The 16861-nt window shown below is 38.3% G+C and overlaps 1 protein-coding gene across 2 annotated transcripts in view; it reads left to right on the top strand.

The window, feature by feature from the left end:
- DOCK4 (dedicator of cytokinesis 4) overlaps positions 1-16861 on the top strand; it is a 489751-nt gene that overhangs the window by 377822 nt on the left and 95068 nt on the right. For both annotated transcript variants that reach the window (XM_057550242.1, XM_057550243.1), the window contains exon 26: positions 10014-10112. In XM_057550242.1, the coding sequence (XP_057406225.1) occupies positions 10014-10112 (99 nt within the window). The remainder of the gene's footprint in view (positions 1-10013; positions 10113-16861) is intronic.

Here is a 16861-nt window from a genome sequence, read left to right on the forward strand (position 1 = left end):
TGAGAGTTCTGTGTATATTCTAGATACTTGTCCTTCATTGAATATGTGGTTTTCAAATATTTTCTCCCACTCTGTAGCTTGTTTTTTTCATCCTTTTAACAGGGTCTTTTGTAGAGCAAAAGTTTTCCATTTCAATGAAGCCCAATTTATCAAATTTTTCCTTTTACAGATCATGCTTTTGATGTCATGTTGAAGAACTCTTTTTGTCTAGCCCTGTATCGTGAAGACTCTCTCCTAGTTCATGTTTCCTAAAAAGTGTTATAGTTTTCTATATTACATTTAAGTCCATGAACCATTTTGAGTTGATTTTTGTATTAGTTATGTCGGATAATTTTAACATCTCTATCATCTCAGTGTTGACATCTCTTGTCTTTTTTTTTTTTTTTAATGATTTTGCTTTTTTTTGTAAAGCTATTTTAATTAATTAATTTATTTATTTATTTATTTATGGCTGTGTTGGGTCTTCGTTTCTGTGCGAGGGCTTTCTCTAGTTGCAGCAAGCGGGGGCCACTCTTCATCGTGGTGCGCGGGCCTCTCACTATCGTGGCCTCTCTTGTTGCGGGGCACAGGCTCCAGACGCGCAGGCTCAGTAAATGTGGCTCACGGGCCTAGTTGCTCCGCGGCATGTGGGATCTCCCCAGACCAGGGCTCGAACCCGTGTCCCCTGCATTGGCAGGCAGATTCTCAACCACTGCATCACCAGGGAAGCCCATCTCTTGTCTTTTTTCATTCAATTTTATATCTTGGTTTTGGGTATGATGAGTGATTTTCTATTGAAATCTGGACATTTTTGTATTATAAGACTCTGGATCTTATTTAAACCTGTTTCAGGTGGCTTTATGTCACGCGACTTGTCAGGGTAAGGGGTTGGGTGCCAATTCATTATGGCCAGATGGGGGTAGAAGTCCAGGTTCCTCACATTGTCTTCACTGACACAGACCAGTTGTCATGAAAGTACCTGCTCCCTATCTTGCTCTCCACTCTGGAGAGAGATGTTGGGTGCCTCATCACAGCCTTGTGAGGATGGAAGTCTTGGCTTCCCATTTGGCTTTTGCAGGTGTGAGAAAGGCCAAAGTGTTTTGCGGAATTCAGCTGCAGTAGAGCAATGACTGCTAAAAGTTTTTTCTTCTTAAACTGCCCATTTCCTGATCCTTTGGCCCAAGAGAATAGACTTTTGGTTGGGGGGGATTTTCGTTGCAGTAGTTGGTGTTTCAAGATGGCCAGCTTCTTTGGCTCCAGGGGTGGGATATATATATAAAAGAAAACCCAGAGAACTCAGCACTGTGTCCTTCCTTGGGTCCAGGGTCTCTAGCCAGCCTTTTCTTTCCACCTTCCAGAGTCATCTTCTGTTTGTTTTATATATAATGGAGGGGTTTTAGTTGTACTTGGCAGGAGGAATTGGGAAAAACATATATACTCCGTCTTCCCAAAAGCAGAAGAAAGGCTCCTTCATTTTGGTTTTGATGGTAACATTTCAACTGCTTCCTGGCAATACAGCTCGAACACAATTCTAAAATTATAATGGCAGAGCAGACAAAATCATAGGAAATGCTCCATGTGGTCAAAGACTGCCCGAGGTCAAAAGCTAGAACACTTTTTCAAACTGCTTTGTATCCATAGGCAGGGTTGAAACTGCCAAATTTCTCTGGGACATGCATGGCCTGTAGGGCTTCACAGTGTAATAATCAGTGCAAATTAAGAAACTTGAGAAGGCAGTGCGTGAAGCTCATGGATGGATTTGATCGTCTGGTGTGCTACAATTTTAGGAAAATCACATAAAGTGAAACCTTCCCCCACGTAGCTATGTTGTGCCCCTTGCCGTGTGAAAAACCAAGCTCTCTCTAGGTATGTGGGATGAAGTTTGCGAGAAAACACGCACTTAAATTGTTTGGCACCTTAGATTTTATGCTTTAAGGCTCTTCTTTTTTTTTTTTTTTTGAGTCCTCAGGCAGACCTGGTTTGAATCCTACTCTTCCCTTTGATTAACTACGCATGCTCTTGGGCAAGTTACCTAGTATCTTTAGCTTCTGTTTCTTTGCCTTTGAAATAGAGAAAATAATTGTACTTATCTCAAAGTTAGTGTGAAGATTTCATCAAATCTGTAAAAGTGTTTAAACAATATCAGTACCTTTTAGCCATTAGTAATTGTGGTAGCAACAGTGGTCTGTAATATTATTATTATTATTGCAGAAGTAATACCTATGTTGTTGTTGTTATTGTTACCGAATTAACCAAAATCAATTACATACTCACAAGTATAGAAAAGAAAGGTGGCTTTAATCAGAATGCCGGCAATCTGGGGAGATGGTGGACTCAGCATCCCTCAAAAACCACCTGCGAAGATTCTGCTCAGCCATGAAAGGTTTTAAAGGGAAACAGGGTAGTAATCTCAGTTCATCATTGAGATGGGGGTCAGAGTCATTGCCATCCCCAATGTGTGCAGGCTTGTCAACTCCCTTGTGATCTTCCTCTGGATGTTATCTTGTTCATACAGTTTGGTCACACATTCTGTTCGGGAGATTACTGAAGGGAAAGCTAGGGAAGAGATCTGGTCATCTGTTAATTACTTATTCTTCATTTCTACTTCTTTGATGTACGGAAAGAACTGACAGGTTAGGCAAGGTATTGTGTGATTAAAAGATTTGAAATGTGTGCTTGGGCTGGAGATGAGTAGAGCATGGAGGTCCCTGGTTTAAAAGTTAGTTACATTATAGCTTTGCTAAAGTGACAAGAAAAGGGGCTTCCTGCTTTTATAGCAAACAGGGCAGTTTCCTGTAAAGAACGCTTACATTATAACGAATTCTATGGTGAGAAATATGTTCTGGTTGTTGACAAGGTCATTTCCTCTGGGCACCGAAGACCTGTCTAATTTCTTCATCATTTTCTCTTATTTAGAGAACAGGCTTTCTTTTTTTTTTTTTTTAATTTAATTTAATTTATTTATTTATTTATGGCTGTGTTGGGTCTTTCGTTTCTGTGCGAGGGCTTTCTCTAGTTGCGGCGAGCGGGGGCCACTCTTCATCGCGGCGCGCGGGCCTCTCACCACCGTGGCCTCTCTTGTTGCGGAGCACAGGCTCCAGATGCGCAGGCTCAGTAATTGTGGCTCACGGGCCTAGTTGCTCCGCGGCATGTGGAATCTTCCCAGACCAGGGCTCGAACCCGTGTGCCCTGGATTAGGAGGCAGACTCTCAACCACTGCACCACCAGGGAAGCCCGAGAATAGGCTTTCTGAATAGGGAGTCTTTACATGGCAGTCCTACACTGAGCACCCTTCAGTCTTTACAGAAAAAGTGCCCACAATAAGCAGACATAATGTAGGTAAAGGTCGGTCCCACAGTGTGTCGTGGTGAAGTGTCTCAGCTCTCTGTGAGTACCACGGCTGTCACCCTGCCTCCCAGTAACACCAACAGGACGACCGGCTTCCGCTATTGTCATAATTCCAGATAATAGTAGCCTTATTTTTACTATCTAAAAGGATTGTACTTTTTGTTCTTCTACCAACTGCTCTGTTAGCTTTAAAATACTCTCTCTAGCTGGAAAAAAGAAAGCAGCACCATTGTAATCGGTTCCTTTCAAACATCTAATTGTATGTGGAAGCAGATTTTATAAAGAGGCATATATGGCTGTTTGTTCACACCCTCAAACTAGTTGGGCTCCAGAGTTCCTTACAAGTGATAAATGCTTCTTTTCTTTACACATAATTCTGTTCAGCACCATTTATAGTGCAGGTGACTCAGTTCAGCGGGAGCCATGTCTAAGACATACTCTGCATTTGTTGAAAGTTTTTGTGCACCATGGGCTGTGGTTGGGGGAAGGAGAAGAAGGCAGGAGAATTCTGTGAGATGTTTCTGGGGAAAATTGTGGGTATGTATAATAGAAGGTTTCTGGAAGACTGTTGTAGCCGTCTAATAATCTTATTCACAGTTATTGGTGGAAATGCCCAGTGTGCTCAATCTAGTTTTAAAATGGATGCAAGCCACTATAGCATAGAGTTCTTTCTGACAGTGATTTGTACATAAAAAAGTTCCAACACTAAAATGAAGTGAATCTTGGCCAACAGTGGTTTTTTATTTATTCTTTTTCACAAATTGTGAGTCTAGGGTTTTCATGTAGACACTTAAAAATCTCTTAAAAACAAAGTTACATTACGGGTAAAAAATATGTCATTAAAATATTGGACGTCTAGGCCTCTTAACAGGGTTAAATGTTCTTGGAGTTCCTAAATTGATGAAGTGAATAAATAAAATGACATTGTACAGTAAATATTGGGATTGACGACATGTCTTAAATATGCCAAGATTAGATATCAGGATGACAAGTTGTTTGCATTGGGCCTAAACCAGATGTAACAGATATAAATAGGTAATAATATGGATTCAAAGAGGTATTCTCCTAGGTATGGTGACTGTAAAGATTTAATGAAAGTCTATTCACTTTTGAATAATTTTTATTATTACTAAAATTATTAAAAATAATGTCATTTAAGATATTTCACTATTCACAGAATGTATGTTGAAATAAATATTCTAAGAATATTGATCTAGTAGCTGCATTGGAGACAGTGTAGATAGGATGTAGAAAAACTAAGAGATGAAACATTGAATGCATTTCTACCAACTAGATTTACATTTTCATGTCAAGACATAAGAGAGGCTAAAAGGTACAGACATTGGTTATCAACAGACAGATTCTTATATACCTATTTGTATTTGAAATATAACCCCCAAGCTCAGTTATATTTCCTCAATAAAATAAATCAGTCTGAGCAGCAGGAAGAAGAGCCAGAGATACCTAGGTTAACACCCCAGCTTCACCATTTTCTGACTGTGGAACGTGGGATAAATATGTTATTAACTTTAACAGATCTCACTGTAACGTTAAGTTAATAGTGTCCACCCAACAAGGCTCTAGTGAGGGATAAACTTGATAATATAATCAAAATACAGCAACTTACATGTAGTGCCATTCCATAAATGATAATATTGTCATAATGTCTTATTTTTTAAAGTTTAGAGATATAATTGACATGCAAAAAATTGCATGTGTTTAAAGTCTACAGTTTGATAAAATTTTGACATAATATATATACCTGTGAACCTTCATCACCATCCAGATAATGAACATGTCTATTACTCTCTCAGGTTTCTTTGTGCTTGTTTGTATTCCCTCCTTCTTGCCCCTCTTCATTACCTCATCCCCAGGCAACCACTGACCTACTTTCTGTTACCATAGATAAGTTTGCATTTTCTAGATTTTTATATGAATGGAATCATACAGTATGTGGTTATTGTTGTTGGTTTTTTGGAGGAATGGGGGAGGAGGAGGGCATTTTGACTTCTTCAATATAATTATTTGAGTTTCATCAATGTTACTCTGTTTATCAGTAGTTCATTTCTTTTTAACGCTGAATAGTATTTTATTATATGGATATGCTCTAATTTGTTTATTCATTCACCTGTTCGTGGACGTTTGGATTGTTTCTGGTTTGGGCTTTCTGTTCTATTTATCTATTTTTCTGTTTTGACATCAGTAACACAGTATCCTGATTACCATAGCGTTGTAGTTTAGTCTTGAAGTCAGGTAGTCTAAGACCTTTAACTTTGTTCTTTTTCAAAGTTGTTTTCACTATTCCAGGTCCTTTGCACTTCCATATGAATTTTAAAATCGGCTTGTCACTTTCTGCCCCCCAAAATACCTGCTGTGATATGGAGTGGGATTGCATTGAATTTATATATCAATTTGGAGTGAGTTAACATCTTAACAATATTGAATCACCCAGTCTATGAACATAGTATATCTCTCTATTTATTTAGGTCATCTTTAATTGCTCTCATCAAGGTTTTGTAGCTTTCAGCAGATCTTACATATATTCTGTCATATATATCACTAAGTAGTTCATATTTTAATGGTATTATAAATTATATTATTTTAAATTTCAATTTCTAATTGTTTATTTTCATTATGCAGAAAATTGATTTTTGTACACTGAACTTATTATATTCTTAAACATTGATTAACTCACTTAAGTAGTTCTGGTAGCTCATTGTAGATTCTGTCGCATTTTCTTTGTACACAAATGTGTTGTCTGTGAATAAAGACAGCTTTTTTAAAATTCCTTTCCAATCTGTATTTCTTTATTTCTTGTTCTTGCTTTATTGCACTTACTAGAACCTTCACTATAATGTTGAGTAGAAGTGGTGAACTGTTTAAGTTTTGGGATGTCTGAAAAGTCTTTATTTTGTCTATGTTTTTGAAAGAATTTTACTGGGTAACAAATTCTTGGTTGATAGTTGTTTTCTTTCAGTGCTCTAAAGATATTGCTCCACTGTTTTCTAGCTTGTATTGTTTCCAGTGAGAAATCTCTCATCTTTATCTTTAGTTTGTATTGTTTCCGGTGAGAAATCTCTCATCCTTATCTTTCTTCCTCTGGATATAATGTGTCTTTTTTTTCCTCTGACTGGTGTTAAGATTTTCTCTTTATCACTGGCTATCAGCAATTTTACTATGTTGTGCTTTGGTGTAATTTTTTTCATGCTTCGTATGCTTAGGGTTTGTTGAAAGTCTTTGATACATAGGTTTATGCTTTTCAAAGAATCTGAAATTTTTTCCCCTTATTTCTTCAACTGCTTTTTCTGACCCCTTCTCTTTGAGGTCTGCAATTACGTATATATTTTGCTACTTGAAGTTGTCCTAGAGTTCACTGTGCTTTTTTCTTCTCTTTTAGTTTTTTTTTTTCCTCTGTTTCATTTTGGAGGATATCTATTACTCTGTCTTCTTCTGTATTGTCTGTTGACTGAAAAAAAATACACAACCTAAAAGTTGAGAATTATGTTTTATTCAGCAGACTTACTGAGGAGTATAGCCCCAGATGGCAGCCTCTCAGATAGTTCTGAGGGACTGTCCCAAAGAGGTAAGGGAGGAACCAGGATATATAGGAGTTTTTACTGAAAAAAAAAAATGTAGTCGAACATCAAAAGATTATTGCTAATCACAAAAAACAGACATCTCAAGTAAATGATTTTAGTGCTTTTCTATGTATGAGAAGATTCAAGAGTCTGGGCTTATTGAAATTACTCCTTTGATGTGCATCTTAACTATCTAGGACCAGTATCCTGTTTTCTCCATCCTGAATTCCCCTCAGGGTGCACCATCAGGGGTGGCTGTAGTAGATGATGACTCAACAGCCTTTGTATACTGAAACGGCAGGTGACATTCTTTGTCCACAGTCTAATCTGCCATTAGTCCCATTCAGTGAATTTTCATCTCATACATGACAGTCTTCGTCTCTAGAAGTTTAATTTGGTTCCTTTTGAAATCTTACATGCCTCTAATTAACATGTTCAGTCTTTCCTCAAGCTTCCTGAATATATAGAATACAGTAATAATAACTATTTTAATGTCCTTGACTGCTAATTCTATTATCTGTGTCATTTATGGTCTGTTTCTATTGATTGATTATTTTCTCTTCTCATTTGTTTCATCATTTTTTCCTATTTCTGTGTAAGCCTAGTAATTTTTTATTGAACGCCAGACATTGTAAATTTTACCTTTTTGGGAGGTGAATTTTTTTTTAATTCCAAAAAATGTCTTTGACCTTTGCTGTGGAATGAGGTTGGCAGTTTCTTGGGGACTGTTAGATTGTTTCAGGCCTTGCTCTTGAACTTTTTTAGGTAGGATCAGAGCAGCATTTATTCTAGGAGTAATTTTTCCCCATTACTGAGGAAAAGAGTACTTTTAGTACTCTTAACTGATGCCCTGATGCCCTATTAATAGTGAGGATTTTTCAGTCTGGCTGGTGAGAATAAACACTATTCTCAGTCATATATGAGCACCAGTCATGTATGAGCTCCTAGTCCTTTCAGGTAGTTTCTTCCTAGCCTTGGGTTGTTTCTTCATACACATACACTAAAATATTCATGATTGTTCCCTTAAATTTTCTATTTCTTGTGTTAAGTATCAAGGGTTCCTTTGTGCATTAACGAAGTAATATGTTGAGCTTAGAGGGTATTTCTGCTAGCCCATACTGGTTAGTTCTTAAATATTTGCCCTAAAAAGTATGTAGGGATAATTACTTGTAATATCTGTGTGTGGCAGATGATTATCCACATGCAAGGAGCCAGCTTGCATCTCTGGTTACCGTGACATGGCCATTAAGTAGCATCCTCAGGCCTCCCATAGCCTTGGTGGGGATACGTTTGACTGTCCTGACTTAGCTGCCTCTCTTGGTAAATCCGAGTACTCAGGGCTTTTAGTCTCAGATTTTACATGTGAGCCTATAATCTTTTTCCGTGTAAACTCAAAGAAACCAATTCCCAATTAAACTTAATTTCTCTAAATCCACAGTCAGTTACCACTGATTACTTCTCCTGTTGTGCTTGTATTGTTTTAAATGTAACTAAAAGTAGATAAATTCTTTGCTGAGCAAAAAAGTTTGCATTGAAAACATATATTTTAAGTTAGAAATGCGTCAGGAAATGTAAGTGAGAGCAATTTTATAAGTCTTCAAATCTATGGATGCTATATATATATTTTCTTTTTCATTATTAATTTTTAAGATTTGGACTTTGTAGGAGTCAATCACATAGCACCCAAGCACAAAAGGATCACAGTTAACTTAAACTGTTCTTAGACTTGTGATTGCCAAGGCGGAGGGGAGATGGGGGAGGGGTGGGTTGGGAGTTTGGGGTTAGCAGTTGCGAACTAGTATATACAGGATGGATAAACAAGGTACTACCGTATAGCACAGGGAACTATATTCAATATCCTATGATAAACCATAATGGAAAAGAATATGAAAAAGTGTGTATATATATATGTTCTGTATTACAGAATCATTTTACTGTACAGCAGAAATTAACACAACATTATAAATCAACTAGACTTTAATAAAATAAATTTTAAAAAAATAAATAAACTGTTCTTAAAAGGAGATTGAAACCAACATTATGCAATGTATGGCTTTTTCGACACCCAACAAGTCAGCAGATGAGCACTCTGATGAGCTGGAGAAGGTCATGTGAATTATAAGTGGAGCATGAAGGTACAGGAAGAGCTTTGGAGTAGAAAACCCCAGGAATAACTACAGCTCTGCCAGTTTCTAGCTGTGTGACTTTGGGCAAGTCTTTTAGCCCACCAAACCTACATTTTACTTTCTTTAAATTAGCATTCCCTGTGCTGTACAGCAGAAATTAACACAATGTTGTAAATCAACTATAATTCAATAAAAAAAAAGAAAAAAATTAGTATTATACCCCCTACCTTATAACACTGATATGAGGCTCAAACAATATAATGAACGAAGACATAGTAAATGCTTAATAAATGGTCAGGAGCCTAAGTACCTTATCTTCTTTAAGTGTGTGGAGTTACTTCCCTACTGAAAAGCTTCCACCCAAGTTAAAAAAAAAAAAAATCCACTCTAAATTTTATTTTATTTTTTCATTATTTATTTATTTATTTATTTTTGGCTGCGTTGGGTCTTCGTTGCTGCGTGTGGGCTTTCTCTAGTTGTGGTGAGCGGGGGCTATTCTTCGTTGTGGTGCACGGGCTTCTCATTGCGGTGGCTTCTCTTGTTGCAGAGCATGGGCTCTAGGCGCGCGGGCTCAGTAGTTGTGGCACGCGGGCTTCAGTAGTTGTGGCTTGCAGGCTCTAGAGTGCAGGCTCAGTAGTTGTAGCACACGGGCTTAGTTGCTCCATGGCATGTGGGCTCTTCCTGGACCAGGGATTGAACCCGTGTCCCCTGCATTGACAGGTGGATTCTTAACCACTGTGCCACCAGGGAGGTCCCAACTCTAAATTTTAAAATGCATGTGTACCAAGTAAATGGTAATCATTACAGGGAGAAATTTGACTGTAATATTATGGTTAATTTAGATTAAGACAACATCATAGGGTAAATTTGGATCATAGTGGGTTTTCTTTTCTAGTGTTCTATTTGAGATCAGTTGAAGGTAAGTTACTGATGTTCTTTTATGTACTTACTAAAAAACATGCTTCCCTTTTTTTTCAATTAGGGGGAGTTTGTTGCTTGTCTCCTGTCCCTGTTACGGCAAATGACAGATAGACATTATCAACAGCTTCTTGATAGTTTCAATACGAAAGAAGAACTAAGGGTAAGTGACATTTTTTAAAGTGTCTAATATATCTTTTTAGTTTCTCTTGTTCTCATTCATCATCATTCAGATGGGTTTTTGACAATTGCTTTACCTAATTCCATTAAATTCTGTCTTTTATCAGATTTATCCACAGATTTGCTCTTCTGTCTTGATTCTTTAAAATTTCTGTACTCAAGCCAAGCAATTAATTATTATTTTGGACAAGCATATAGGATTTGAAATGCCTGCCATCAAAGTCCAGTAACCTAGAAACATAATAACAGAACTAATGAGACAAAAGCAAATAGACTGAGTCTAGTTAAGTGGACTTAGAAATATTGCCTTAATAGCAGATAAGGGAGTATGTATTACTATATTAGCTGATTTCATCCCTCTAAAAACACAGTGAGAAGTTCTGGCTACAACATTCTGACTAGGGAGGCAGAGCTGTATTCGACATTCTCTGTGGCCTTTGGTCTAATCAATATGCTGTGCTACTCTGACAGTGACGTTAAATGGAAAATATGGATGCTGGGTTTGTAAAAATCCAATCTTTGCTAAGATTTAGGTGACTTTAACGCTTCCTTCATGGTGTTCACTAAAATCTTAGAAGCTGATTGTCCTCAGTCACAGGAATGATGTATCTTCTGTCCGTATTTACTTTTATTTCTCTTCCATCGCTTCAGTTTCTAGACAGCTTCATACATAAACCATCAAAATGGAAGGGTCACTTAACTGCTGGTGAAACCATACTCTTTCTCAGATGGGACTTGAACCCAGCCGAAACTCAGATTGGGACTCGAACCCACGGTCTGGGACTTGAACCCAAGTCACCCTCAGATTGGGACTTAAATGCACGATCTCTGACTTAGGAGGGGACTTGAGCCCACTGTCTTTTTTTTTTTTTTTTTAACAACTTTATTGGAGTATAATTGCTTTACAATGTTGTGTTAGTTTCTGCTGTATAACAAAATGAATCAGCTATACATATACATATATCCCCATATCTCCTCCCTCTTGCGTCTCCCTCCCATCCTCCCTATCCCACCCCTCTAGGTGGTCACAAAGCACCGAGCTGACCTCCCTATGCTATGCTGCTGCTTCCCACTACCTATCTATTTTACATTTGAACCCACTGTCTTTTTTTTTTAAATATTTTTATTTATGTATTTATTTGGCTGTGCTGGGTCTTAGTTGCGGCATGTGAACTCTTAGTTGCAGCATGTGGGATCTAGTTCCCTGACCAGGGATCAAACCCAGGCCCCCTGCATTGGGAGCGCGGAGTCTTAGCCACTGGACCATCAGGGAAGTCCCGAACCCACTGTCTTTTAATTGAAACTACTCACCTGGTATCAGGACTTACTGAAGCTCAGGTTCTTTTGTCTCAGAAGAGAAAGAAGTCAGCATGAGGCAAAGCGATAGGCAAAGAGTGAGTTTATTAGCATAGGATGCTTGTGAGAGATACAAGCAGGCCAGCAAGGGAGCACGGCCCCAAGAACAAGGACGGCTACACTTTTATAATCAAAGAAAAAGTGGGGAGGGGAGAAGACGACTTTCTTCCTCATTTTTGGGTACATGTCAAGGCTTACATCATTAGTTCCTCCTTTGACCCTGTATGGTCTAACCGGGACTGTCATGGCGCTATTTAAATCATATGTGTATTAGCAAAAGGGTATTAACATATACTTAAATATGGTAGTTCATCTCAGATTTTGGTATAATGTCCCCTTTCACCTAGTTTCTTTCCCCTTTCACCTATATTCCTGTCTTGGCTACATGCAGAATGCTACTCTTCAAGGACCATTAATTCCCTGACTTCGTGTAACATGATTCAGATCCCATATCTACTGTCTTGTGTTTTAACTATCAGGACTTGTGGCTTGAGTGTGCCTGGCCCTTGAATGCACCTGCCCTTCCTAAAAGGTAGTATAGATTGTTGCTAGGTTACTGGATTATTTTGTTGAGTGGTCATTAGCTTACAACAGTCTCCCAGACTTCCTTAAAATTCCCTTCCCTAGTGGGATTGCTAAACAAACTATTTAATTATCCTACTTTATCCCTATCACTGGGGGATGGAGAATTATAAGACAGTGATTATAGTCACAGTGTAACATTTGCATGATTACAAGCCTTCATAGTGCCTTAGAGGAAGATTTCTAGATTTTTTTCAATATAGATAACGCATAGGGATCACTTATCTTTGACTTTTAACTGTTGTATCATCTCAGAAGAATCTCTCATTTACCTTGGATCAGTTGACAAGCTGAGTCATATGAAACAAAGAATAGGTTTGGGCAGATGTAATCTATCTGACAGTTGATTAGCATATGCCCAAGCCTGAAAATATCATGTTTTTCATGCTTATATTTAATCTTGAGTTTAGAATTAAAAATGGATAAAGATCTTAGAACTTACCCACTTACATACAGAAACCCATATGGTTAAAAAGGAAAATAATTGTGCAGTTATTAATTTTCGTCACAAGTTGAATATTTAACACAGCTGAGGAGCCATTAGGTTTTACTCAAGAAGTCTATGACTTCGTATTTCAAAATTTCACATAGGAAAAATTACATGTTTTCACAGGGCCTGGGAATAAGAAAAAAATAGTAGAAAAGCATAAGCTGAAAAACATGATTTGTTTAATCTAGGTATTGAGTTTTATGCTTTAATATTCACATTAACAATAATAAAGCAAATGAAAGTAATGAATAAAGTGTTTTATGTGGCTTTCCCTCATTTCAGTCAGCTACACACCTTTTCAAGGGACACATGTTTCCCACTTCAAAATAGCCGGACCTAAAAACAATAAGAAACAAACCTGGGCCTTCAGGCCAGGGAAATTTTTTTAACTATTTTTTTTTTTTTTTTTAAACAATGATCAGACATTGATTCTTTTTTTTATTTATTTATTTTTGGCTGTGTTGGGTCTTCGTTTCTGTGCAAGGGCTTTCTCTAGTTGTGGCAAGCGGGGGCCACTCTTCATCGCGGTGCGCGGGCCTCTCACTATCGCGGCCTCTCTTGTTGCAAAGCACAGGCTCCAGACGCTCAGGCTCAGTAACTGTGGCTCATGGGCCTAGTTGCTCCGCGGCATGTGGGATCTTCCCAGACCAGGGCTCGAACGCGTGTCCCCTGCATTAGCAGGCAGATTCTCAACCACTGCGCCACCAGGGAAGCCCCGTTTTTAACTATTAATTACTCTATCTGTCCTTCAGATTGAGCAATGCCGACGTACCAAGTGCTACCAGCACTATTATGTAACCGAAACAAAAAGGCCAGTGCCTGTAGGGGGAAGAGTCAAACTGGTAACGGGCAGTAACACAGGCAAATGAGAGTGGTGAAGACACAGAGTAAGCACACGGTGCTTTGGAGCACCTAGGAATTGCTGCCAGCCCCAACTCAAGGCTAGAGGAAAACTCCCCAGGGGAGGTCTCAGCTGAGAGCTGGGTGGGAGTGTGCTGTCCATCTTTGGCTGAGACATTCAGATCTCTCAACTAAAACATCACCTGAATATCCTAACTGACATACCACAGCTGCCATTCCACCTTTATAATGGTTATTAGAATCTGGAATATTTTTGTTTATTTGTTTATGTGTATCCCCAACTCCTAGCTACTAGGTTATAAACTTCTTGATGTCTGAAACGACGGCTGGTTCACTGCTGTGTCCTCAGATCCCAGAACTTGCCTAGCATGCTGTAGGCATTCAGGCAACATTTGTAGATTGATAGACCGGCTGTACAGTGTGAGGAATAGAGATGTAAGACATAAGGCTCTGTGAATGTGCATAGACTTTATTTTGAGGATATTGGAAAACTATGGAGGGTTTTAAGAAGGGACAGACATGATCACATTTGTGTTAAGAAAGACCTATCTGGTTGCACTATTGAATTATCGAATGTTTGGTGAACTTGAGCATTTTCAGTGCATTGGTGAGGGTGGAAGCCAAGATGTCACGGACTGAGGAATTTAAAAAAAGAAAAAAGAAAAAGATATAGTGGATGTAGACAGTGTTTCAAGAAGAGGAGCATAAGGTATCTACTGAAGGAGAACTTGGGATGTCAGAGGAATATTTATCATGGAGGAGACTTAAACATATTTAAATAAAAATGATCAGAGCTGGTGGAGAGGGAGACATTGAAGATAAAAGAGGTCCTAACTCACAGGGGGAGGTCTCTAAGAAAGCAGCAGGAGGGACCTAATTAGCCTTGACTGGGAGGAAGGGCTGACTGGGAGGAAGGACACCTTCCCCAGTGTAAGAATGGAAGGGGGATAACTGGAATGAAGGCAAACTGGAGGGCATTTATTTTACTAAAGGTTAATTAGTCAGCTGGTTTTAATCTGTATTTTAAAAGTTCAAATACCACCTTTTAACAAGTAAAGTTTTCCTGTTCTCAATTTTCTTCAAAGTCAAGTATCCATATTTATGCTACTGAAATCTATGTTACAAGATTTTCCAAAGATGATAGCACTGGTCTCTAGTCCCTTGTCTGAAGTCCTTCTACCAAATGTATTTCAGAAATCAGAATTTTTGAGATTTCAGAAAGATAACATGGCACATATACTGTATAGTATCATATAGCACCTCCAGTAGAATTGGGGGTAGCAACTACAGCTGACCCTTGAACCACGTGTAGTTGAAAATCCACATATAGCCTAGCGTCAGCCCTCTGTACACGTGGTTCCTCCCTATCCATGTTTCCTCCACATCCATGGCTCTGCATCCACGGATTCAACCAACTGCGGATCGTGTAGTACTGTAGTATTTACTATTGAAAAAAAATCTTTGTATAAGTGCACCTGCACAGTCCAAACCCATGTTGTTCAAGGGTCAACTGTATAATCAAACATCTCAGTATTTCTGCAGCTAAATAAAATATTCGCTCTAGGTGGGATAAATAAAGACTATGAGTAGTTTGGGTCAGGTTTTGCTGCCAAATGGATTATAAAACCAAAAATCTTAGAGGACTGTGGGATTTGGGTATTGTGGTAAAGGAACTGACGACCTCAAACAGCAAACATTTATATAGAACTTAGTACATGTAAGGCACTGTTCTAAGAGGCTGATTAATATTAACTCATTTAATCCTGAAAAGAACCCCATGAGGGTAAGCAGTATTATTATTTTATTGTGTCAGTTGCTTGACTCAGTAAACATTTGTTGAGCACCTTGGCTAGATGTTGGGAATATCAAGACTAATAAAACGATCTCTGTTAATGCCTTAATGTTATCGGGGCATCTAAATCACTAAGTTGTAAATGAGTGTGATATGTATAAGCAACAAGAGTGATAATGGCTAACAGTTACGTAGTACCTCCTCAGCCCCACTCCCTCAGCCATGAGGCAGATGCAGCGCTAAACTCTTTTCTTGCATCATCTCATTTCACTACTCCCTGCGATGAAGATTAATACTATCATCATTCCCAAGTAATTGGGAGGGCTAGGAATTCTATTAACGTCTTAGTTCTTTGCTCAGTCAGCTAAACTCAGCTTTTGCCTAAACTTTAATAAACCTTCCTAAATGAAAATCTTTGCTATCAAATTGTATAACATTTCCTTCGTCAGCTCTTCAGAAGTAATGAGGTAGTTCTAGTCATGAAGTGAGGACGTCTAAAAAGGCTAAATTGGCAGAGGGAGAGTTTGGGATTTGGGGGGGGGGGGATTTTTTTGTATCTACATTTAGGTTAGAAGTTGAGTAAATAAGGGAATGACCAGTAAGGAAAGGTACAACTTAATAGAGTGATATTAATGAAAAATGATAACTGTTATTGGGATTAGCCACTAAAAATCCCACATAACCCTATTGGTTTAAAGTAATAAAGTGTATGTCCTCTTTTCCTCCACACACATGTATTCTGTTCCCCAGAGGTAGTTGCTGTTAACACAGAGGGGTGTATCCTCATAGACTATTTTCTATGCTATATCCACACGTGCATTTTTTAATGGAATCATACTGTTCATACTGGTTGCATGTCTTTTCACACAATAATATACCATGGACATTATATAGCCCAGTACATTATTCATTCTTCTGAATCTCATTATATGATGATCCATAATTTAATTATTTCCCTTTTAATGGGCATTCAGGATGTTTCTGATTTTTGCCATTAGAAAGGATCCTGTGGTGTACATCTTGATACATATATCTCTATGGATTTGTGCCCTTATTGCTATAGAATGAACTTCTGGGAGTAGAACTGTTGGATCATGGGATATACACATTTTAATCTTAATTGATATTGACAAATTATATATTGAGATTTTCAAATTAATCTTTTTTTGGTTGTTCTTTATTCCTAGCATCACTGCTTTTTTTCTCTTCTTATCAATTCAAAGAGAGATTTGGCCTAGCATTTCCCCGTGGGTCTCTAAATCAAAATGAAGGTTGAAAGTCTGTAATTCTCAAGTATCTGCTAAGCCTAGTGCAGTTTTAACTTCATTCTTGCTTGGAGAACCTGGGTGTCTCCAGGGTTACTGCTGGAGTGGCTTCGAGCATCGTGAACAGTAGGCCATTTCTTCTCCTTGGTCCTCAAGTACTTGTGAGTCACAGCGTCACCTGAAGTGTGTAGGAGCGCGGACCTGAGCGCTGGTCCTCTGCATTGTTTCCTTCCTTCTCTAGAACATGCCATTAGTTTAGAAATGAACAAAAGCAAAAACTAAGCAGTGATTAGGGTTTTTTTTTTTCCTTCTTCTGTAGTCAGTAATGTTTTATTATACACCTACCTTCTACTGGGGCCATATCCCTGGCATTTTATGTATATAGA

Source organism: Balaenoptera acutorostrata, chromosome 7, assembly GCF_949987535.1.
Source record: "Balaenoptera acutorostrata chromosome 7, mBalAcu1.1, whole genome shotgun sequence".
NCBI classification, from domain to species: domain Eukaryota; kingdom Metazoa; phylum Chordata; class Mammalia; order Artiodactyla; family Balaenopteridae; genus Balaenoptera; species Balaenoptera acutorostrata.